The following is a 26,735-nucleotide window of genomic DNA, read 5'->3' on the forward strand; positions in this document are numbered from 1 at the left end:
GAGTAATAGTTGTTAGTTAATACAGGGGCAGAGGGAGAGAAATAAAGTAGTTTACTCAAAGAACAAAAAACGGAGCCGAAACCAAATGTTTCAAGTGTCAGAAAGAGATAGTCCCATTCTACTTTGTCGAATACTTTTTCAGCATAGACAGAGAGAAGCCATTCTGAATTACTATGTTTGGGGAAATACAAAATGTTGAATAGCCGACGAATATTAAAAAACGACTGAAAATGTTTTATAAACCAGGGGATATGACGGAGGGGAGAACATCCTCTAACCTGCGAGCCAAAGCAAGAATCTTAACGTCCGTATTTAACAATGATATAGGCCTGCAGAGGGCACAATCTAATGGGTCCGTACCTTTTTTAAATAAAAGAGAGATGCAGGATTGGTTAAATGAAGGAGGGAGTTCGCCAGAGTCAAGTGAATCAGAAAAACCTAAGCCCAAAAAAGGAGTAAGCTCAGCAGAAAACTTCTTGAAAAAATCTGATGGGAGACCATCAGGGCCAGGAGATTTGCCCGATTGCATGGAAAATGCAGCTGTAGTTTCGCCTTGTGTAATACTGTAGGTGCTTCTAGATTGTTCCTCACTTCCTGAGAGACATCTAACTTACTAAAGAAGTTATCCATGATATCTGCATCTGCATCTGCTGTACAATCTGAATTATACAAGTTGGAGTAAAAAACATGAAACCTTTCATTGATTGCTTTCTGATCAGATGTTACACACCCATTGCCTGTCCGTACCCCAGCAATAACCCCTAACAATTTGCCTGATTTCTCTCCATGTTCATAAAAGTTGCTTCTGCGCCAAAGTAACTGGCTCTCGACCTGATGAGATGAAAGATTAAATTCGGTCTGTAGTTTTAAACGTTTCTTATACTGTTCAGGCGAGGGCGAATTTGCATACTGCCTCTCTTTATCCAAAATCTGACGAGCAATTTCAATTTGCTTTTGTTTTGAGCACTTTTTTTTATACGCTGCAAATGATATAATCACACCTCTCAGATATGCTTTCATGGCCTCCTAAATTGTTTTATTGGACATTCCCAGTGTTTTATTGGTGCTTAGAAATGTTTTGATGTGGTTGGATATGTGCGCCAAAAAACTCTCATCCGTAAGCAGCAGCGGGTCCAGCCTCCAATGCTTCCTTGTTGTATGAAAGGCTTGGAAGGCCAGGGTAAGAACAATGGGTACATGATCAGAAATAATAATGCTCTCATAGCTACAAGATTTGAGATTCGAAGTTAAAGAGTTATCTACGAAAAAATAATCAGTCTGGGTGTAAGTGTGGTGAACCGGAGAGAAGAAAGAATATTCTCTTCCAGTGGGGTACAGAAACCGCCAGGGGTCAGAAAGACTAAAGTCAGAAAGAAAAGATTTAATACAACTGTCGGTCACACACACACACACACACACACACACACACACACACACACACACACACACACACACACACACACACACACACACACACACACACACACACACACACACACACACACACACACACACACACACACACACACACACACACACACTGTAGGGATGCCAGACAGACTCTTTACTGTGTGGAAACGGTCTAGCACTGCATCCAGGAAACAATTCAAATCTCCTCCAAGGATCAACAAATGAGTATTTAGATCAGGGAGTTGGGAAAAAAAGTTTTTAAAGAATTGTGCATCATCAATATTTGGAGCATACACATTAGCCAGTGTCACTGATTTATGACAGTTTGCCTGAGACAATAATAAAGCGACCGTTTTTGTCTGATATAATATTTATGGGCTCAAAAGGGATATTTTTATCAATGAGAATAGCTGCACCCCTTGCCTTCCCCTTAAAGTTTGAGTGGAAAAAGTTCCCGGTCCAGCCCCTCCCCAAACGCCACTGGTCAGAAGAGTCACGTAAGTTGTTTTCCTGGAGAAAGACGATCCCAGCCCTGAGCTGTTCTGGTGAGTGAAGACTTTGGACCTTTTCACTGGATGGTTTAACCCCTTAACGTTCCAGCTAATGAAATTGAGATTACCCTTCATTCAGGGCCAATCTAGAACGACTGACTGAAATGAGTAGCTTGGAAAGAAAGCGAAAATAAATGCAAAAGTAAAAAATATCATCACTTTTTTCCACCATTCTGTAAAGTAATGCGCAGCTTCGCTGGGAAGAGCAGAGATGGTCAGAGTCCTCTTTTATAAAGTTCGGCCATATCATCCTTATATTCAGCCCGTTGCTTCAAGACATCTGCCGTGTAGTCCTCGTAAAAGCGGATTTTGTGGCCATTCGGGTCACCTCGTTTGCGTGCCTCCCTCATTACCAAGTCTTTCACCTGGAAGCGATGGAAGCGGATGATGACGGGACGGGGTCTCTCCTGAGGTCCAGCTTTAGGTGCGAGGCTGCGGTGGGCTCTGTCGAGCTCCGGAGCAGAAGTGAGCACCTTATCACAAAACATTACGGAGGAGAAGCTGTGAGAAAAAGGCGGTGGGCCGGGGGCCCTCGACAGACTCTGTAAGCCCACAATGCGAACGTTATGTCTCCGGCTTCTTCCCTCCACCAAGTCGCAGAGCTTAGCTTTAGCTTTCAGCCACTTGTTTTCCCGCTGAAGTGACGCACATGTAGCTTCGAGCTGCTCCAGACGTTGGCTAGCCCCCTCCGCGTTAGACTCAAGGTCGGTGATGCGCTGTCCCTGCCCCGAAACCATGGCCTGAATCTGGTCAAGTTCCGTCTCCAAGTTGGCAAATGATCAGAATCGCTGAAGATGATGTCGTTTTCATGTTTGGCCACGAGCCCCGTTGTCATGAAGACGAACATCCAAAACGCAAGAAGTTTTGTGTTTTCACTTGAAATCTTGCCGTGGAAACGGTCTTTAGACTCATTGACATAATATACGGAGACGCCTCATTGACTGGCGCTGCCTGTCGGAGCTGACGTCGCAGTGCAACGCCATCTTGGATGGGTCACCCTGCGCCTCCAGTACGTAGAAGGTGTAGTCCAATAATCATAACTCCCTGTATTTTCACACATCAAAAGTACGTGCTTTCATGCTGAAATACTGAAAGACTGACGTGCATGCACGCACGCACACACGCACGCACACATGCACGGACGCTAGCACGCAAACCAGACATCTCATACAACCTGTTGACATTACTATCAAACTTTGAATACTTTTTTTTTTTTACTGGGTTGTGTTGGAATAAAACTTCACCAAAACAAACTGTCAAAGCGAGTTCCGGGGGGGCCGACCCAACACACTGATACACTGAAGAGCTTCACTAATGTGGTTTCTGCCTGATTGAGACATACGAGGCTCATCCACATCAAATCAGAGCAGGATTAACCTTCTACTGATAGGCGGGAACAAAAGACCGGAGGTTCAAGACTTCAAACGACGTCAGAGTCTCCACTCACCTGTCGTAGAACTCTTCTCTGTAGAAATCGTAGTCAAATTCATAGCCACTGTGGGAAATAAGAGCAAGACAGTGATTGGTTAGATTATTGACATTGGAGTTTGAGTTTCTTTAAATCACTTCACTTTAAGAGAAAACTTCAGTTCTTTAAGTTTGCAATTTTATGTTACTCTTTTCTATATGCTATTTAGTGTTGGTATACTTAAATCTTAAATATATAAATATAATTTTGCAGAATTGCCTTAGTTTAAAACAGCTGTTATTTGTCTTCCCCCCATTTGAAAAAGTATTATATAAATTATTTGGTATTTAGTTTTGTAATTTTTATTTTACTTTTCATGATGATATTTCATTGTTCATGTCAAATCCTCCTCAAAAGCCAGTTTAGTTTAAATGTTGCAAGAGTGCACTTTATCAGTCTTGTTTCCCTTTTAGTATATTTACATTCTTAGAACACGTTGGTAAAATTACACAAACTACTTAAATTAAAATTAAATTGAAATATGTTCAGAAAAGTTCTTTAACCTAAATGGTCTTTTTATTTTTTTCTGTCTTACATTGGGAAATGGTTTGGTTTGCACTGTTAAAAAACCAGCAAATTAATCTAAAAAAACATCTTAAAAAAGAATTGTGATTTTAATAGGAAAAAATTGTGATAAATTATATCTCCCAACCCTACTTGCATAGAAGAATTAAATAATAAAAATGCATGAATGAGGGTAATACAAAACTGTAAGAAGGACAAAGACTGACGTGTTTTAAATATTCTTCAGCGTGTGTTGAATCTGTAAACGTGAAACTTTGCAGAAATGAAGTAACAAAAACGACGTGTTTTCACTTGAAGCATCGGCGTATAAACAGGGTCTATCGCTGCCATTTGCAGCTTGCGGTGATTAGAAGTGATTCCTCATTCAGAACTTCCATTCAGTGTGATCTCACAGGCGATAAGAGGACTCGCTCCCCTCCTCAATAGAAGCAGAAAAGCCAGCAGGCGATTCAAACAATGAATCGACTAAAGCCGAAGACAGAACTGCCGACAGACTGAGGTATAGAGAGGAAAAGAGACGTAACTCATGATGCCAGCAGGCAGAGAAATATCCGACACAATGCAATAAAAACCTCAAAACTTTTTACGCGGTTGTAACCACTGGATGGCGTTTAACTGACAAAAAGCAGAGACGTTCAAACTGGAAGCCTGGGACTTGTTTGGGCAGCTGTTGTTCATAAAACACCTCCAGGTCTCGGCCTCCGCTTCCTCCGGGGTGTTGTTAGGCAGTGTAGGTGGTTTTAAAGCTTTTGGCCTTCTTCAATTAAAGTATTAAATCCCACACGAGTGCCTGCTGCTGCTTCGGCATTCAAGATAATCACTTAAAAATCATTCAAATGGATTGTTCGGCCTGAACTTTTCCTGGTTGAACCCAAAATGTGAGTGAGTGGGACTCAACAGGCTTGTTAATGCAGCGATCCAGGAACAAGTTAAGATTAATAAACAGATTGTACCTGTAGAGGGACGCCGCTGAACGCTTCAGGCCTTTGGCTCTGTTGGGCTTCGGTTCTCCTGCCATGTTGATATCTGGGAAATGGGAAAAAGACGAGAAATCAAGGTGGAAATTCACCTTCATTCAAGCAGTTTACCAGAACCTCAAAGAAGTGGCGGAGGAGAAAACTGGGAGTGTGCTGCTGCAGGATTCCCACTAGAGGAGGCTGTTGAGCTTTTAACCAACATGTCTCTTCAGCCTGTCATCATCACCTTCACTTCACATTCAGGTGGACTCTGATTAAAAAGAGAAATTTAGCCTTAATCACGTCAGGGAGGAACATAATACACAAAGTAAAATGTTTGAAAGTGTTTGTATATCTTTGAATAGACACTGTTTTCATTACTGAATTCAAGTTATGTCTTTATTTTAATTAATGTCAAAAACTAAGTTCAGAAACATACAAATTTGTATGTATGTTCTATTTGTACTAATTTGAATTCTGATACTTGCATACCTATACACATATATTTAAACCCCTTGTAAATAATTTATGCAAATGATTAAACAGATAGTTTATGAAAATACATTCACACAAAATAAATAATGTATATCCAAGTATACACACACTTATACATACTTTTATGCATACAGAGATATAACATGATACATATATTTCAACACGTCTTAAAAGGAGTAGGAACAAGTAAAAGTTATATACAACTTAAATATATATATGAAAATACATAAACCGGTACACAAAGTAAATCCATCTATACCCAATGTACCCACACATATCTAGACTATATATAGATACACACTGAATATCTATATACCAAAATAAATGACTATACCCAATGTACACACAAATATCTACACAAAGTAGTAACTGTTACAGTTTTTCATTAATACTGTTGTATATTCCTGCGATAGAAACTAAGAGAAATAAATTTTCCGCTGTGATCTTATTAAAGCGAGCCCCCCCCCCCCCCCCCCCCCCCCCATTTGTTTCAGTACATGTATGTTTCACCAGCCAGCCCATGGTTGTTAGTGAGTCAAGGATTTTGTACGCGGACGAATGAATCATTACAAATGCCTTTTTATCAGTGAAATACATGCAGGTCGTTTTTCTTTGGTTATGCTGCTGCTGCACCGTGAGCTTCTAAGAATAAACCCCATTAATTACGCTAAACATTATTAAGACTGTTTGAATGTTTGGCAACATAGAAAATTGGGACGAGGCTCCGGGAGAAGGTTTATGAAATGAACCGGTGACGGTTCATGACAGCTTGTTGACGAGGACCAAACAATGGCGCTTCATCGTGAGAAGATCCATGAAAAAGATCCAAGCTAAAAATGAGTATAAATATGAATCGTTTGATGTGCAAAAAAATATTCCTTTTGAGCTCAGGAAAAAAACTTCCTTAGGAAAATCCCTCATTTTAAAAGTTTTAGCACTTATAATGTGTTTAGTGAAAAAAAAAAAAAAAGTCCAAATAGAACTTTTTAGATACATGATGGTAAATTACTGCACAGAGTACTTGTACTCCTAAAAGCTCATGCATTTTATGCAATAGTTGTTGCGAAAGGTTGGTAAAATACATACATACAAACCAATAAATTAAAAACATCAACATGTAGATACATGGAGACGAAAACAATAACTTCTCAGCCGACTTTCATTGGCTGAGAAGGAAATAATATGAATCAGGTTTTACCACATTTAATAAGTACTTGTACTGGTACTCGGTATTGGCAAGTGGCTAAAGGTTAGTACTTAAAAAAGTGGTATTGGTGTATCCCAATGAAAATGGACTTTTTATACATGCAAATCATCAAACATGTTGTCCAACAGGCCAAACCCCATTTTGAAGCGGTGAGCTGTCCAGTGTGTAAACTGCTGTTTCAGCTGGAAGAGACTCCAGAACACAGCAGCACCTCTGGGTTAAAGTTCAGAAAACGGAGAGTTGAATCATTTAGAGAAATCAAGGGTTTGAGCAGATATATGAAGAGATTATAGTTAAATGAAAAAATGTGAAGTAAGTGGTAAAGCTGAACCTCGAAATGCTTTTACCGGAGGATCCCACCTTCATGAAGAGACGCCCTGTGAGAAATAAAAATCCTTCTGGTCAAAAAGCCGATCGTTCAGGAAGCTGTTGATAGGAAACAATATGTCACGACGATTGTGCATTAAAAAGAGCTGATTCTGTCTTTGTGCTCCTAATGTCTATTAAGGTTCATTTGTCTCTTGGTCCTTCCAACATTACGTGGGTGGATAATAGCTGCGTATGATTCACTATACGTCTGAACCCCGGCTCCACTCTGCGGTATCTCCCAGCATGCACCGGGGGATCGGTGAGGATCATCACTGACAGCTGACTGGTTTAATCACAGAACAACAAACAGATCAAGTGGAGAAAAACTCTGCAAACATAAATCAGATGAGAACCCGACGCTGGAGAGGAAGCACCAACACTGAGACACTTGCAAATTGAGCAATCGCCCCCCCAAAATCCAAAGCAAATACCCCAGAGCGTATCGCCCCTGGTGAAGGGTTTAAAGGAGTGGAGGAGGAGCTCAGTCAGAAATGTGAGTCTCCCTTATAAATAATCCAAGAACCTCAGTGGAGGATTATGTGACTGCAACAGTAAAAAGCCTTGTTTTGTTCCATTTTTTTAATGTGTAATGAAACGGAGCGCAGAGTTCAGCCCACACAGGGCGTCATCAGCTGTGAGGGATTTAGAAGTGTGGGTCATGTTTCCATGTGAAATAAAGATTTTTCTTTTTGTACAAAAAAACAACTCATCGGTGGCTGATTTCAGTAGATAGCGGAAACTCAATCAATGAAAATACAAATTTATATATCCATTTTTTTTCTCTATATTTATTAATCAAGTTTCCAGGAAGGAGAGTTACATTTCCGACTTGGGATCGTTCATACTTTGAATACATGTCACTTCTACACAATTGAAATGACCGTGTTTCCCAGACTAAGTAGCACTAAGTAGAGTGTAAAGCGTTTTTTAAGTGAAATCACAAAACTTTCTCTTTGTTTTGTGGGTCCGTTGACATGACAACAGGGCTAGAAAATGGCTCCCAAAGTGGAACATTTTGAAAACGCCATAGAAAGGGGCAAAAATGCGACTTTGTGAAAATGCTCCGATTCCGTGGAAACAGGTGAAAATACCTATTTTTGAATATGCTTCGACTGTCTCCATGGAAACGGGGGGAAACGCAATTTTTGGGGATCCATATACATGACAACAGTGCTCGGAGTCACTGAAAAAACAACTCTTTTGAAAATGCTCTGGCTCTGTCTCTGTGTAGACAGCAGAGACGCCGCCACGCTGGGGTAACTAGTTATTCTCCTGCACATGCTCAGTAGCTGGACAATACGTTCTCAGTCCATATTCTCCTGGGACTTGGTACTTTTAAAATAACAATCGTGGTACACCGTAACAACAATCCAACTAGGTCCACTAGAGGTCCGTGTTCTCCCACTGTTAATGTTTAGAGTGTGTTGTTCTGTGATGTGTGTGGTTTCAATACGAAAAGAAAGAACAGCATCAACTAGTGGACCAACATGGTAACTACACTGTTTTCAGTGTTTCTGCCTTTTCCGTGGAAACAGACATTGTTTTTACGCACACACACACACACACACACACACACACACACACACACACACACACACACACACACACACACACACACACACACACACACACACACACACACACACACACACACACCTGCTGCTCCATATGTCTCATTGACTTTGCCTTCTGCTCAAAGGGGGAGTCCCTGAACGCAGCACGCCCACAAACTCACTTTATTGATCCTGGCAGCGTCTCTCGGAGCTGCGGGTCGTTTCGGTTTGTCTGCTGATAAAGAAATTTTAATCTCAACATTTGCAAACAGTTTACCTCGAAGGTAACAGAGGCCGCTGCCATTATCTTGTAGAACTCAGGCGGCATTGAGATTTTCTTTTTTCTTCCCTGCAATAATAAAATGTTCTGAACGCTGTCGTGACGAAGGACATCACTTCCATGTTTAACAATGTTAAAAGCTCATTTAGAGAGGCAGAGGTGGCCGCGGTCTGCATGTAAACAAGCAGTTCTGCCTGCGGGGTTGTTTGTACAGGGAACTGGCCTGACTCACCTGGCACGAGCCGTCGCTCCTTCCCCTTCAGTGCTCCCGGCACAACCCGGCTTCAACCGGTACAGACGGCCATGTTTCATCCAGTGAGTGGTGTTTTAATTGTGTTTCTCAATCAATGATCTAATTCATCTATGTAATATGTGTACAACTGTTTATTTAATTAAAATTTAGTTTTTTCCCCCTCCCTTTTACTCTACATCTTCAATTAATATTGTTATTAATTATTGTTTTGTTTATATATAAAATTACTGTAATTATATTATATTCTTTTTTTAGAATTTCTTATAATTTTTTTTATTTCTTCTTCTTCTTCTTCTTCTTCTTCTTCTTCTTCTTCTTCTTCTTCTTCTTCTTCTTCTTCTTCTTCTTCTTCTTCTTCTTCTTCTTCTTCTTCTTCTTCTTCTTCTTCTTCTCATTTATTTATTTATTTTTAATTGAGTGTAGGGGTTCTCTTTATCTGGGAGGGTCTTACTTGTATTTTTCACTTCTTCCATTATCTTAACCAATAACTCAATTTTGTTCATATGTGTGATTGTATTTAGTTTGAAAATACCCAATAAAGCAAGTTTGCAAAGAAAAACTACATAACTATGGTTCTTTTTTCTGTACATACATATGTAGATATGTAATCACACACTTTCTGTATAAAACAATGTCTATTACATTGCACTTCTGGAATGGATGCCTAAACTTTGTACTTTGTACTTGTGTATGTGTGATGACAATCAATTTGAATCCAAATTATCAATGTAAGTTTTGTACCTTTGACTCAACAGAGCGATAAGAAAGACTGCTGATGACACCAGGCTTTATTTTTTAAGTAAGTGTATAAAACACCTCATGCGCAGCTGGAAAACAGAATAAAGTTCCCGCCTGGGCCTCAGCATCTTTGGCTGACCAACCATTACACTACCAGCTCATCAACATCACATCTGCCTCATCATTTAAAAATGTTTTACTGTTACCACTGACCATTGCCAAAAAGACGACACTGTAAAATTGGAAAAGATAAAGACAAGATATCCACGACTCAATGGTGAAATCTACTAAAGATCATTCAAACCAAACAGCATTCTGAAATTACAATTCTGAGTCCTGTGTAAAAAACCTGGTCATCATTTATAGAACAGCTGAATCCTCTTGACAGCCACAACAACTTCCTGAAGTCACCAAACCAGACTGTTGGCCTCCAACTGTTGTAATCCCCATTAAATATCGCTTCGCACTGTCTTCGCTTCCTTTGTCTCTGTCTTCATTGTCAAAAAGAATATTGGGGCTTTCGTCTCAAAAATGTATATACCACTTCAATTGTTTGGCCGGTCGTGTGATTTTGATCAAAAAGAGATTTATATATAACAAAGCATACCAGTACATGCCATCTGACCATCGATTTATACTCCAAACACAAGCAATATGAGATGTGAACCACCTCCGTATAGCCTCCACGTCGATGCTACACACATCTCCAACAGCATTGAAGGCTCCTGTACGTCTACAGCATGCATAGCGCAGTGTGTAGCATCAATCTTCACCCTGCGCTATGCGTACTGTAGCTCAGGACAAAGCTCGGCATGAGCTGCCATATCCTCCAACTCAGTGTTAATGAGGTGTGTCAGTTATATTTAATCATGTTTAGCATGTAGCATCACTGGTGAGTGGGCCCTGAAACTCTTTAGCATGTAGCATGTAGCCTCACGGGTGAGTGAGCCCCGAAACTCTTTAGCAAGTAGCATGTAGCATCACTGGTGAGTGAGCCCCGAAGCTCTTTAGCATGTAGCATCACTGGTGCGTGAGGCCTGAAACTCTTTAGCATGTAGCATCACTGGTGAGTGAGCCCCGAAACTCTTTAGCATGTAGCATGTAGCATCACTGTTGAGTGAGCCCCGGAAACCTTTAGCAAGTAGCATCACTGGTGCGTGAGGCCTGAAACTCTTTAGCATGTAGCATCACTGGTGAGTGAGCCCCGAAACTCTTTAGCATGTAGCATGTAGCATCACTGGTGAGTGAGCCCCGAAACTCTTTAGCATGTAGCACGGCTTGCAGTAAAACCGCATTACCCATGTATCGGCGGCATGAAGCTTGTAAACCCATAAAAAACATAAATTAGCAGCGTCATTGTTTAAATCGCGGAGTTCAGAGTCCGGAAATTACGTTACTTGCCAGGTTATGTCTGGGATCTTCTTTGAATATGAGTACTCCGTGTAGCATTGGCCCTGATGCTGGTATCAATGGCTCCCTGGCTAACGTGTTCCACCATGGGGGCACAACTTTCTTACAATTGGCACATAAAGCTCAGGCTAATGGGGCGGCATAGCTTCCCAATCGGAAGGTTGCAGGTTTGATTCCCATCTCCGCCTGCCTACATGCCCAAGTGTCCTTGGGCAAGACACTGAACTCCAAAACTGCCCCCACTGGAGTGACAGTGCCTTGCGCCTGGGTGAATGGGTGAATGGGTGAATGTGATGAGCTTTGTAAAGCGCTTTGGGGCTGTTGTCAGCGATCAGGCGCTATATAAGTAAGTTCATTCAATGATTCATCTAATCACTTTCACTTTTCATCAGAATTCTAAAGCTTTTCTTTATTGGATTCTTGTCCCGTATAGAAGCTGTATTACTTTTTTTAATGTGATATGAGATCGGCTATAAAGACCGTCTTCACTTTCACATTCCGTTTACTATTATTTCGCCGAGGAGACAAAGAACCATTATGGAAACGACAGGTTAAAAAGGTTAAAAGCGTCTTAAAAGATAACCTTCATATTATCCCAGTAAAACACAGAGCAGGCGGAAAGTTCCTGGAGTGGAAAGCGATCGAGAGAGATATATGAGGAGAGTGAAGATGTTAAACTGAACAAGGGAGAAATTGCAGCACAGAGAAAGACACAGAAGCTGAACGTCGACACTCAGCTGTCACGGCTTCATTCCACATCACAAACGCAGGCAGGGAGCCTTCTGGGAAATGTACCGCTGTATTACTCTCCCAGCGTGGAGATGTGTGTTGACGAGAGTTGTTAGCAATTAACCTTTCAACCCGGGGTGAGCGCATGAGGAATCCACACTCATTCACGAAGCGTGTCGCATGCCGGAGCTGTTAGAGGAGAGCGCTGAACGCCGAGCAGCCGAGCTCCTCACAGAGGCTCGCTGACATCCTGTCACCATCCCGCTCCGCTGGGGGGGGGGGGGGGGGGGCGGCGCACACACACACACACACACGCACACACACACACACACACACACACACACACACACACTGGAAGCATCAAGGCGAACTGTGCTCACAACCCCCCGACTGATATGCCAGTGCTTGTCAACGGTTCAATACAATTTTCAAATCTTAAATCTAAGCCAGCAGCAAAGTAACAATTAAACAAGGGGCAAACAGAAAACATTTTAAGAGTCTAAGCATTTTGAAAAACGATCTCTGTTTCCACAGAAACAACAGAAGCGTGTAGTTTTCATATTGGGCCACTAGAGGGTGCTGTTATTTGTTGTTGTAATGAAACCACATAGATGCAGTAGACAACAATTAGGCATGGGGCCGATCCGATCCAGTATCGGTATCGGGTTCCAATACCAACGTAATTCACGTATCAGAAATTTCCAATCCAACCTGCAGAGATTTCTGATCCATGAAGCCTCGTCTGTCTTTACTGTTGCTGAAACGACTTCACAGTGTTTCCCTGCCGCTGCTCTGCTCGCTGGCTGCAAACTGTGGACTGCATTTCCTGAAGGGAGGCGGGTCTCAGTGAGACGAGGAGTAATGAGTCATGAGCTAGCGTAGTAGCACTGTGCTATCCGACTTTTCATGACAACGTGTCGCTGTTTGGACGTATTTTACACTCAAAACAAAGCAAAGCAACACAGAAATGTGGATGTTTGCAAAGCCGTAGTACAGCGAGGCGTCGCTCTGCTGGCAGACGTCCCAATTTTAAAACTCCAGCTCTCTGAGGAGAACAGCACTGCCAGCAGCTTCAAAACAATGAACAGCAGCTCCTCCACGCTGTCAGCAGGCGATTCACACCTGCGTGAAGCTGCGTCCTACTCCACGCAAAACTCCCTGAAAATAGTCCCAATCATTTGTGCTGCGTTGCTAAAGACTTTTCCCAGGGATTGATAAAGTGAGTCTGAGGTTTTAAAGATAGAACTAATTTATTACGAGATGATGACGTCACGCAGACCCCCACATTGTCCACATGGAAAAAAAAAGTTTGTACTGCTTCATTTTCGGACCTTATACTAACCTCAAGTTGCCTTTTGAGAGAATACATGCATACATTTGTACATTTCATACTTGCCCGTAGAGAGGAGTTTATTACAGCCTCATATAAAATCAATAATATTGATAATAATAATATTAAAGCAAACAGAGCTCTGGTATCAGAATAGTATCGGTATCGGCAGATATCCAAATTCAGGTATCGGAATCAGATCGAAAGTGAAAAAATGTGGATGGGGGCATCCCTAAGAACAATGGGCTCTAAACGTTAACAATGGGAGAATGCGGATATCTAGTGGATAGATTGTTATTACGGTGACTGTCAAAATAAAAGTATCAAGTCCCAGGAGAATATGGACTGGGAGTCATGACACCAAGGAACAAACATAGTTCTGATTGGCTGTACTGAGCATGTGCAGAACAACTAGTCACTACGGCTGTGGTGCACATGCGCAGTAGCAGCATTTCCGCCGTCCACACAGAGCATTTCCAGAAAGTTCAAGTTTTCGCCCCCGTGGAGTCAGAGCATTTCTGAAAAGTCCCATCTTGGGAGCATTTCTGCAAAAGTTGCGTTTTCAGTGACTCTGAGCTCCGTTGTCATGGAAACTGACCCCCAAAACGCTACAAACGTTTTGTGGTATTTCTTGACAATGTTTTATAACTGCCATAAGTTAGATATCAATCGTGAAGTAACGCATTACAGTACTTTCCAGACTATCAGTGGCTCCCCAGTATTAGTTTTTTCTGACAAAAAAGTGCATCAAGAAAAAAACAATAATTGCACGGATGCACAGTAACAATTATTTTTAAAAGCATGACTATGAGTACAAGTACTCCGTTTTAGTTACTTGATGATACTGAGTATCATTAAAAGTATTTATTTAATGGCATTACAATTCTTGCAGTTGTTTTCACGTCACAGTGCAAAGCATTATGGGACTGATCCACTGTGATAAATCTCAGTGAAAATAAACCGGCACAACATTGTCATCACTTTATTCAGTCTTCAGGGAAACGGAACAATGTGGCTCCTGGAATCGGAAAAAATTCAATCAGCTTGATGAATTAATATAATTATATTATAATAATAATAATTTTATTAAAAGACTCCCCAAACTGTGGACGCCGCTCTAGGTTGAGGTTGTTTATGTGGACAGACTCACCCAGCGTCTGTCCGGCCAGCACCCGGCCGTTCTCCCCGATGACGGCGCCCCGGGCGTGGCGCTCGCTGGCGTACTGGACGAAGGCGTAGCCCTTGTGCACGGAGCAGCCCAGCACGCGGCCGTACTTGGAGAAGATGCTCTCCACGTCCGACTTCTTCACCACCGCCGTGTTCAGGTTGCCGATGAACACGCGCGAGTTGATGGACTTGGGGTCTGTTTTGTTGGTCACATTGCTGGTCATCACCTTCAGCGACATGCTGGAGCGACGGAGGACGGAGGGAGGGAGAGATGAGGCGAGGCGGGATTCTGCAGAGGGAAACAAATAACGGGAGTTAGTCACGATGGAGAGACAATTACAGACTGTTTACACTTGCACTACCCGTCACTGAACAACAAAAAGCCAGACCATCTGCAAAAGCAGTGACGAATATAAACAATTAAAATATAATGTTCAATGAACAGAGAGAGACGCTCCGTGGACATGTATACCACCAATATGGCTCACGCTCATTCAAAGATTAATAAAATCAGCTACACTTACAGTCGTGCAGTAAATACAATGAGCATTTGCATTTGTAATGCTCATTTAAATTCATTTATTAGCCGGAGAGTGTTTAATTAAAATGGTTCATTAACATTTTAAGCTTGTGAATTAAAGAGTGTTTGATTTGCTCCGGAAAGCAGAAACAGATTGACGATATGCTGTTCACAGGAAGAGTGTTCGCTGCGGGAAAAAAGAAAGAAAAAAGAAAGAAAATCTGAGAAAAATGCTCTTTTTGAACAAATACCAACATCTGGGTTTGTCCTGATCCTCACACCTGCTGGCTGCTCTTCCTCGGACCTGTGCACTGGGAGCGCAGCGCCCAAACGCCGCACAAAGCAAATGACTAAACTGTCAGGGCGCCGCTTGTCCTCACTGTGTTACAAAAAGAGGGACTTTCCCTTTTAGGGTGACACCAGATTACTTTCTTTATCCAGACAACAAGTGAACTTTGGGATGAGAAATCAGAAAAAGGGATTCAGATCCTCACTGTTGTGGTTTTGGAAATCTGTTTACACAACACGGAGTCACTGAAAATGCAACTTTTAGAAAACGCTGCTGCCGCACATGCACACTATGGTTGAGTAACCAGTTCTTCTGCTCATGCTCAGCAGAAGAACAATAAGAACGATGTTGCCTCCGTCGTGTCATGACTCCTAGTTCATATTACCTTCGCCAACAAAGCTGAGTGACCAACAAAGTTGGCCAAGAAGGTTATAGTTCGTCTACATGTATTAATCTATTTAAACGTATCTCTTTTCACTTGAAAATGTTGTCGCGTCAACAGGGGCTATATTAAAAAGATGAGATATTTCAAATTAAGATAAGATAAGATAAGATATCCTTTATTTATCTCACATGTGGAGAAATTTGCAGCGGTATAACAGGATAGTGAAAAAGAAAGAAACACACATAGCAGAAACTAAAAAAGCAGATAAAAATACAATATACTAAAATAGAAACAGATAGATATTAAATATTATGCACACGGTGCATATAAGTGTGGACATGTACAGAATATGGGGGTGGATGTATTGCACATAGTAAATACGTTTTTATAAATTATTATTGTTATTGCACCACTTATTGCCCAGATGGCGTGGGGTGATACTGTCCGGTTGTGGTGTGCAGTGGTCTACTGGGAGCAGGCTTGGTTGAAGAGTCTGACTGCAGCAGGGAGGAAGGACCGGCGGTATCTCTCCTTCAGACACCGCGGGTGGAGAAGCCTGTCACTGAAGGAGCTGCCCAGTGATGTGACGGTACCATGTAGGGGGTGGGAGACGGTCTCCATCAGGGATGAACGCTTCTTCAACATCCTCCTGTCTCCCACCACCTCCACAGGGTCCAGGGGGCAGCCCAGGACAGAGCTGGCCTTCCTCATTAGTTTGTTCAGTTAAGCATCTACCTTTGAGAAAAAGCCACTTTTTAACACCTAACAATCTAAACAGCTCATAATTCCAATTATGCATGTATTCGTATATTGGTTTGCATATATGTACTTTCCGCAAAAACATTTCAGCCAAATTGTATAAACTTTGCAGGAATAATTTGTCATCATCCAAGGACCAATCGATTAGATTCTGGGACGTTAACTGTTTCTAAATAAATCCAAAAAACTGCAAAGAAATGTCCCATATAAAGCGGATGAGAGAGTCACCAAATGGAAATCAAAGGAGATCAGCGTCTGTTGCCATGGAGACGCTCCCAGCTCAGTGTTTAACGGTGATGTAGCTACCTGACCTAGGTAGCGTCGAAATGAGCTAATGGCTATAATGCTAGGGATGCTAACTTGATTCTGCATACAAATGTGGCGTTATTGAAGGTCTGCACTCTACCGAGTGTATTTCTAGTTTTATTTTGACAGTCACCGTAATAACAATCCAATTTGGTAATTTGTCCACTAGAATGTTCGTGTTCTCACATTGTTATTGTTTAGAGCGGATTGTTCTTTACAAAAACAAACAACAGCACCCACGAGTGGCCCTACATGGAAACTACATCATTGGTGTCTCTGCCGTTTTCAAAATGTTATCGCGTAAATGTGAAACTTTTCTGAAATGAAATTCTAAAATTGATTTTCACTTGAAACATTTTCATATAAATGTGGTTTTAATGGATCCCCTTCTCTTTTCTTCACCTTTGAGTTAATAGCTTCCGGGCTTTTCTACAATATTTGCCAAAGTAATCACAGGTTTGTCTTTATCTCAGGACTGACGTTGTTCTTTAAAACAATTTAACAATTGAAATCCTCTTTAAATTCCAGCCTGAAAACCTATTTATTCAGACTGGCTTTTGATACTCTGTAATATAGTGACATTTTGTTTTATTTTATTTTAGTTATTTTATTTTACTATATTGTTGATATACTGTATGTTTTTACTCTTGTTTTCTTTCAATTCCTTCCACTGAACTCATTCTCTTATTGTTGAACTTTTTCTTTGTTCAAGTTCTTGTGTCATGTTGGAGTTACCTCTAATAAACCAAGGTTCCTCCACAACGTCCGGTTCCTCTAGCAGCAGACTTGTTCAATTCAGCAGGATAATCTGGGAATATTACCAGTTTCCTCCCTCAGGTTAGTGACTAAGAGTTGCTGTTAGTCATAAAACTGTCCAACTCGTTCACCTTGAGCTGTTTTTATGACACATCTTGCTTCATGTTTACTTTTGCCAGATTCCTTTGACTCATCAGACATTTTTAAACTGAATCAGCTTCAAAGATGTAATCTAGCTTGAACACAACTTATTCTTTACTTCCACATTTTCTTTAGTTCAAGAAAGCCACTCATCCACACTTTGACTTTCTTCTTGTTTCTTGTCACATTCACAATAAAGCAGAGTTTATACATGAGCACCAAGGTCGTTCTGAAACTTGGGTGTTTTTCAAATCACTCAACTCCTTTTGGTTGGATTCTGTTCAGGTTACTCTTTCTTTGAGAGGTGTGAATGCTTAAATTTGACATATGGTGCATCTTCCTCTCCTCTTTATGTTTGAGTAAATGGATGAAGGGAGTCAAACACATTTCAGTTCAGGGGCCACATGCAGCCCAGTTTCATCTTCAGTGGGCTGTACCCCTAAAATAGCACCACAATAACCTTTAAATTTAAACGAGAGTTTCTCTTTGTCGTGGCGGAGAGTATACATGATGGAAATGTCTTTATTTTCACAAAAACCAAACAAGTTCAAACAAAAATGACTCCAATTCCAAAATAAAGCCAATTTTAATTAAAAGTCCTGGTGCCAAATGCAGTGAAATTTACAAACTCACCCTGACACCGTGACTTTGTGGTTAGTTTGATAGCAGCAGGAGGCCAATATATGCCAACATCTCAGCCTGGCTCTCAGTGTTTCATGTCGCTACCCTTAAGAAATTTCTTTTAAAAAAAAAATCAATATTTTCATTAAAATTTTTACAATTTGCTTGGTGGTTTGGTCGGATTGGAGCCACTTGTGGGCCGGTTTTGTACCACTAGCCTTATGTTGGGCACCCCTGGTGTAAAAAGTCTAACGTCCAGGTCACATTTAAGACAAAAAAACAAACAACATTTTTTTTACCAAAGCTTCTCTTATCTAAACTCACCCTGATATGATGATATGCTATTTTATTTATTTTCCACAATTCACACATCCAACTAATGATTTTGACTTGAATTATGCGAAATCATGAAAAACTGGAAACCCAAAAAGCTTGGAGCTTGACAGCTTGGCTTTGAGGCTTTCATGGCAACATCATCGATGTCGCAGCTCGGGTCGCTATTGTTGGAAAAAAAAGAAGATATTTTTTAAATTTGCTTTGTGGTTTGTTTGGATTGGAGCCTCTTGTGGGAAGATTTTGGCCCATGGGCCTTATGTTTGACACCGTCTCTTCATTTTGGTGTGACAGTAGATTTAATAGATCATTTCAGCAGCAATCCATGTTCCTCTGATGATCCGGGATCAGTAATGACACCGTTAAAACGCTACAAAGATTTGGCATTTTCACCTGAGATTTTTGTGGTGTAAACAGGGCCTGGGAGGAAATCAATACGTTTCGATGATGGAACTCGAGGAAGATCTTTGTGTGCACGTTTTTAAGTAAAGTGGTTCATTTAAGGAGCGTCTTATGTGCTGAAGTCTCATAATAATTATAATAATGTTAATTTTCTGCCTTCAGTTTGTATTTTCTAAAACCTTTTTGTTCAGGATGAGTTCTCATTGTAAGCTTCCCCCTGGTGAAAGACAGGATATGAATACACCCGTACATCCATGTGGCCCACAGTGTTTACACTCATATATATATATATATATATATATACACACACCTACACAAACAAGGATCACAATCACATTTTTCAGCTCTGCTCCTCACGAGTCTCCCGACGAAAATAATCACACCTAACCTATATTTATTCCCCTTATCGTATCATTACTAAGAAAATAATTCTTAATTGAAAGAGAAGACAGAAGCTCCAGTCAAACAAACATGGAAAACAACCAACAAGTTTCCTCTGATCAGACGCTGCAGACGAGCTCGTCACATCAGAAGAGTTCAATCGTTCTCCGAGCAAACGCAGCCTCACCAGGCTCCACATAACTAACGAACACAGGCTCAGAAGAAACGATGGCGAGGGGGAACAAAAGGCAGGAGATGTAAAAAAAAAAAAAAAAGGAAACATGCAAAATAAAATAAAATAAGTGAAGGAAAGAGAGAAAGTTCAAATGTGGAGCGCATTAAAAAGATGAAAGCAGACGGATCAAATCCAGGAAGCTGCTGGTGGGACGGGAGCCCGACCAACGCTCCAGCTCCTGTGTTTACTCCAAAAGTGACAGCTGAACCAAATTCAATTTGAAAACTAATCACATTAATGGAAAAAAAAAAAAAGTCAAATGGATTAAATTATGTTCGTAGCCCAAAGTAAGTGGAGGTTGATTAACATTCACGTTCAGCCTAAATCCAATACATTCTTCTCTGACCTGGTAATTAATAACTAATTGTAATTCACACTCCCCAAAGAGCGATCTGGTGACATTGTAAAGCCCTGGAGACGTGAAAATATCCCAGAACAGTTTATCACAGTACAAACACACTCAGCCAGGGGCAATTTAACAGCAGTTAACCTCAAATGGATGTTTTGGGGATTGCAGGAGGAAAATGGAATATCTGGAAGACAAACAGGCAGGGAGAACACGCAAACTCCACGGAGAAAGACACAGGCCGAGATCTAAACCGGCACCTTCTCGCTGTGAGGAGAGAGCAAACCACTGCAACTGTTGAATATTTCTATTCACCTTAATAATTAAAATTGTATTTATCTTCAGTGCCGGAGCCAGTCGTGGGTCTGTGTCGGGGCGACACATTGAACTATCTCACTGAAACTCTGCTTTCACTTGCCAGCTAGAGTTTCTTTAGTTCTGCAATCTTTAGCCTTGTTTTCTTGAGAAGAGACTTTAACTGTGATCCCTCGCTCTACATTAGTTTATATGTTTATTTTAATATTATTTATATTGACATATAGTGCTATGTTCCTTACTTGTGCTCTAAATTAAAAAAATTCTTCTGTTCAATAAAAACTGTTGTTTCGGTGTGGAACAAGCACTTCAATCATTTCACTGCACATTACACTGTGTATAATTGTTGTGTGTGTAAAGGAATTGACATTGCGCACATTGCGGTGCCTCGATAGATGCTTCTTCGCTATACCTACTCTGAACTGTCCGCCTGTTAGACCCTGTTTACACGACAACGTTTCACGTGACGACACCTAATCCGCTAAAAAAAGGAGTGTGTTTACACTGCAGCAGCGGACACAGAGACAACGATGTAGTTAGTATGCCGGGCCACTGGAGGGCACTGTTGCTTGATTTTGTAATGAAACTACACAGACGTGTGCAGAGAACAAAACACTATAAACGTGAGGAAAATGGAGAGAAGCTGACATCCGCATGGACTGATGACACATCGGATGCTATCAGGGGAGAGTCTCAACTATTAAACTACTGATCTGGATGATAAAACTAGAATATGGACCGCGGGTCGTACCACTACGCGGCCGCCATGTTTGTTTACAACTGAATGGAGGGGAAGAGATACACGCAGTAACAGGCTCTGTAGCCTCCATCAGTCTATGCAGGAGGGATTTGCACCGTGAAAGAATCTTTCCACCTTGGGAGCCGGATTAAAAACTTTGCGGATACAGTGCATCCGCAAACTGGTGTCGTGTAAACGGACCCCCCAAAAGTGAAGAAAGTTTTGTGGATATACTCGAATTTGTTGTCGTGTAAACGGGGCCTGAGAGTTGGATGATTTGCAGCAACACATAATCTTCACATATAGTTTACATTTGGACTATGAACTGGGCTTTATGGCAATGAATTATTAAGTACTTGTATTGATACTGTGTCAAAAAGGTTATTACTTGTACTTTATAAAAGTGATATTCGTGCGTCCCAAATTAAATTGACATCAAAACCAAGGATATATCTGAAAGAGGAATATTAATAATTAAATTAAGGACTTAACTCCTCAACCAAGCTGTTTTAAATTCAAAATGCCCAAAAGATTTGATCTTTGACCAAAAAGAAGAAGCGGCTCATATTGTGTCAGCACTTCTGTAATGTAGGGGAGGGGTCACACTGAGGTCACATCTGTGGCTGCAGGACTTGATTTATTTCTATTTCATTTGTAGAAAATAAGCTGGAACCGTAAAATAGATGCGAAGAAAAAGGACGAAACCTGCATTCACGAGGTTAGGCAATATGAAGGTTATGCTCAGAAATCACTGCTCTTGTCTTCAGTGTGTGTGTGCGTGTGTGTGTGTGTGCGTGTGTGTGTGTGTGATTCGATGATCTCTTGTCCTTTCTCCTCGACCTTCCCGGTGACGGCCATCTTGAGCCTGATTGGACAAACTCTAATGAATCAAATTGAGCTTGGCCTCCAGGGACCTCCACGCCTCTCCGGGATTCACATTTAGTGGAAGACAAAACTCTGCAAAGCCAACAAATCCAATCTGTGTGTGTGTGTGTGTGTGTGTGTGTGTGTGTGTGTGTGTGTGTGTGTGTGTGTGTGTGTGTGTGTGTGTGTGTGTGTGTGTGTGTGTGTGTGTGTGTGTGTGTGTGTGTGTGTGGGTGTGTGATTGTGCTGGCTGAGTGCACACAGGAGGGAGTGAAGGATTTCCTCGTGCACAGAAAACTGTTTCCATACGTCCACATTTACACACAGAAAACTTATGTTCATGTTCTGTATCGTTTTCCTGCTTTAGATCTCCTCTGCATCCCACAAACGTTAAACCATCTGAAGACGGACCGACGTTTCATCTCTTATCTGCGACAAGATACAATCGAGGAGGAATTGATTAAATCCAAAGTCTCTGCGCAGCGCAGCAACAAAAGGACATAAGGTGGAGGTCAGTCTGGGACTGTGTGAGGAGACAAGATACACAAGCAGAGAAAAACTCCATAAAGGATCTGTCGATATAAAATACATCTCCTCAATGTAAAGAAGAACTTATAGACCAACCAAAAGATATTAAGTCAACATGTATAATATTGAGTATCACAATAACGACATCGTGATACTCGACATGTTGTCGTATTATTTCATTAAACTTCATCACCAGAGACATTTGGACCAGCAGTAAGAACGATGTCGCTCAGTAGTTTAACTGCTTCTCCGAGCCGTGCTACATGCTACATGCTAAAGAGTTTCAGGCTCACGCACCAGTGATGCTACATGCTAAACATGACTAAGAGCTGCCGACTCAGAAAATCCGCCATTAGGGTCTAAACCATTCAAAGTGGCATCTGTCAGATTTTCATGAAACTTTGCAAACGTGTTTCTTTTGATGAATTAAAACAAAAACAAGTACTTTTGGTTGCCATGGAAACAGGCTACCATGATGTATGCCATATTTTGGCTCTCGTGCGACTGGGAAAAGCCAGAATTTTTACTTCTTCTTTTAATCTTCTCAGGAACAAACACAGAAGGGTTTTCAAAGTAACAATAAACTATACACATCATTGGAAAGTACAACTCTTGTACTTTCCAGACAGAGGTTACTTTATATCTAAGATATAATTCTTCATCCTGAAAAAGTTAGCTTTGTTTCATTGAGTTTTGCTGAATTCTGAAAAAATGAAACCATTTTCATTGAGCTGCTGGTACTATAGCGCCCACTACTGGGAAATACTCATATATTGTGCTTGGAGAAGGACACCTGTACTGCACACACAGTTAGTCAAATTTTAATTCATCCTGTGATAAGAGACAAACATCATTAAATTGTCAATATTTTCAATAATGCAAACAACCCGCAGCTCCCCAAGCAGCCCATCTCTATGAGCATGTGCAGTGAAGGTTAACTATGGAGGTGTTACATGCGGAGAAATAGCTTCCGCAGGCTTTTCCTTGAGGGGATTAATAGTCCGCCTTCTTCTCCTTGTACAGTTCTCTAAAATTAACCAACATGAATCACCTCATTCTCGAACGCATTCTTACTTGCATCAGTGTTGGTGGAAAATGCATCCTATACAATTTCAAATACAATCCAAAACCTCACAAAAATATGTCAACATAACGCTTTAGATTTGAGCCTCCACTTCATCTGAATAGGCGACGCTTGGAACCGGAAAGCGTCAGTATAATGAGACTCTGCGTCATCAAGCGTCACACTCAGAAGTGCTCCCATCGTGGAAAATACACCCGCTTCAATAGAAACCGGAGCTTTTGTAAAACATGCACGCTGCCCTGCTGCAGCAGACATGTTGACACAAAGTCATAAAACCCAACTGTCTCATGCTCAGTAAGCAAATTAGCTGGAAAAGATTCCTCCTTGAGCGTTTTGTTGTGTAATGATACATGCATACATTAGCATAAAACAGGATCAAGCTTGTAAGTTCTATAAATGAACCCAGAAGCTCACATTTCAATGTTAAATAAATAAGATTTATATGCCTGCTTCCTGCTGCAACCTGCAGCATTCACAAATAATCACTAGGTGGTGCAGTGGTCGGCACTAAATACATCCCGGTTCGATTCAAGGCGCGGGAGCCCAAAGTTTGCATGCTATTCCTGTGCATGGGTTTTCCTGTGAGTCCTCCAGGTCCCTCGGACAATCTAAACACATGAAGTATTTCTGCAGTAATTGCACAGGTACACTCTCTGAATTCAACAATAAAATTAAGCAAACTTTTGTTAAAAATACTTCATATTTAAGATTTTGTGTCATTTGAGTCTCTTTCTAAAAATGTTCTGACTTCCAAATGACAGTAAAAACAAACACTGTTAAGTTTAAAGATAGAAATATCTGTTTCAAAAAAAACAATATTCTTTGAGTTCTACTCCCTAGAGGAATTGACAATAAGGTACTGTCACATGCAGTGTTTCTCATTATTTACTGTCTTTCTTTTGATGATCCAGGAACATTGACCCCAGAAAAGCTTTGGTAGTATTTTGCTCATTGGAAAGCAAGTTTTGTCCTTTTTCCTGATTTTATCAAAAACTACAAATGATGAAGAAGCAGCAGGATTTAATTTAATGTCTTTAAGTAGGAAATAGGAAATACTTTTGCACATGCTCGTGAAGACTGCCACCTAGCGAGTGGGCAGGAAAACTACAGCAGTCGGAGGCTCCGCTTACATGGCGAGTGAACCCTGAAAATTCTGTTACGTTTTGAGTGTCAGTTTAACATGACTATGTCGCTCTGAGCCACTAAAAACTCAACTGTTTCAAAAATGGCTTCCAAGGTGGAACTTCTTGAAAATGTTCTTACTCCGTCTCCATGGAAACGGGGGGAAACATAACTTTTTAGAAACGCTGCTACTGCGCATGCACAACTTGCCCGTAGTAAATAGTTGTACTGAGCCTCTATACTGACCTAAACAGGCTTCTAAGTGTTGATTAACAAAACCAGTAGAATCAGAAAAATTTTTTTTTTTCAATCATCAGTATTTGCACATTACTGTTTCTGTTTTTTTCTTAATTTTTTTATTAACACAGTCATTTATTTTGGATACCACGGGCTGAAGCAATAACTATCCTGTTTTTTGCCCCAATATTAAACTTATTTTACTCATTTTACAGACTTTGATTTACAATTGTTTCCATGCACAACTTGTCCAGGATGCATCGTCTCTAAAAAGGAGCTAAAAATGTCCTTCACATGATTTTGTAAATGTAATAAATGTGTTTATTTAATGGTGCATTTAGACTCCAACTTCAGTCGTTCTGATGTTGTTTCTCTGATGTCATCTTCTCAGAAATGGAGTGAGTTTTGAACATTTACCCTACCGATTGCTGTCAAACTTGAACCTGACCCGGTGCTGCAACAAAAAAACAAACAAACCAAAAAAACAAACCAGGCATCTATGTTGAAGTGCCTGAAAGCAAATCTACCACTTAACCTGGACCTTCTGCTCCGTCCAGCACCAATCAGTGAAGCTATAGAAAATGACACTCCTGCACCAGACACACACACACACACACACTCTCCCGGATTAGCATGCATAAAGTGTGAGCGGGCCAGGTTTACAGATCTGCGTCCATTAAAATTCCTCCCTTCTATTCCGGCACGGGAAAAGGACGACGAGCACCCGGCTTGAAATGTTTAATTAAACAGAAATTTATCGCACAAAGTAACTCGACGCACAAAACATTCCTCCAGGTTTTCATTTGTGCGGGATTAGCAATTAAAGCGAACTCCGCGGGGGGGGGCCGTGCGGTGATTATAAAGATTATATGAACGTTGTCTTCAGGCATCAGTTATGACTTCAGCACGTCGACCGAAAACTCAAATTCTTGATCTCTAAATTAAAACAATATTTTGTGGAGGATTACGTTGAGGAGAAAAAGGGAGAATTGAACACTCTTGCACAATTTATGACACGTTTTAGTTCTGAGATTGAAAATAAACATCGACTCCGAGTAAAACATAAGAAACAAAGTCTTAGAATAATATAATGATGTAAACTAAATAAGTTTGTGAGGTTTGCTCCGGAGAAGAAAACTCCTCCAGCGCCTTTGTGAGTCAGTGAAATCTGAACGTTTGCTGGGATTTTAGCATATTTAAAGGTGATGAAGAAGTAAACACAGTTCTACGACAAGTTAGTTCCCAGTTGTGAGAACTTGCATTTCTGCCTCGGGTTTAATTTAAGCCACTCTGGTGTGACACACTGCTGCGTGCTTAAAGTTCTGAATCCTGCGATTATTTTACGAACCTTTTAGATGTTTCCTCGTATTTAATGATGTGCACATTAATTCTGCTAGTTTCCTTTCCTTTTGTCCTAACAAACATCTTACATTGAGCTCACATCCATTTATTTGCCACGTTTAAAAATATATATGTCAAAAAGAAATGAGAACAATAATTCATATCCAAAGATTTGAGCAGTTTAAAACAATGTTAAGATAATTTTACCTCCAATTTAGTCTTTGTGGAAACAACATTAAAGCAGTCAATCTATTGCATCTGCCCTCTTCTAACTTCAGCGATAATCCAAATTAGAGCATATTCGTCCTTTAGCATTCAGATTATAGAGCAGCTTCCTCCTAACAACCAGATTATAGCGCATCTCCCTCCTTTTACATCCAGATTATAGAGCATCTCCCTCCTTTTACATCCAGATTATAGTGCTCCTTCCTCCATTAACATCCAGGTTATAGAGCATCTTCCTTCTTTAACATCCAGATTATAGAGCATCTTCCTCCCAACAACCAGATTATAGAGCATCTCCCTCCCTTTACATCCAGATTATAGAGCATCTCCCTCCATTTACATCCAGATTATAGAGCATCTTCCTC

General features: G+C 40.8%; 1 protein-coding gene across 1 annotated transcript in view; it reads right to left on the minus strand.

Annotated features, from left to right (window-relative positions):
- Window positions 1-14,680, minus strand: part of raly (RALY heterogeneous nuclear ribonucleoprotein) — a gene marked incomplete at both ends in the record, with an annotated part of 38,280 nt that extends 23,600 nt beyond the window's left edge. The window contains 3 exons of the mRNA XM_080460906.1: window positions 3,409-3,456; window positions 4,908-4,980; window positions 14,425-14,680. Coding sequence (XP_080317032.1) covers window positions 3,409-3,456; window positions 4,908-4,980; window positions 14,425-14,680 — 377 coding nt within the window. The remainder of the gene's footprint in view (window positions 1-3,408; window positions 3,457-4,907; window positions 4,981-14,424) is intronic.
- Window positions 14,681-26,735: the final 12,055 nt, after the last annotated feature.

The sequence above is a fragment of the Lipophrys pholis genome (genome assembly GCF_963383615.2).
Source record: "Lipophrys pholis genome assembly, chromosome: 4".
In the NCBI taxonomy this organism is placed as follows: Eukaryota; Metazoa; Chordata; class Actinopteri; order Blenniiformes; family Blenniidae; genus Lipophrys; species Lipophrys pholis.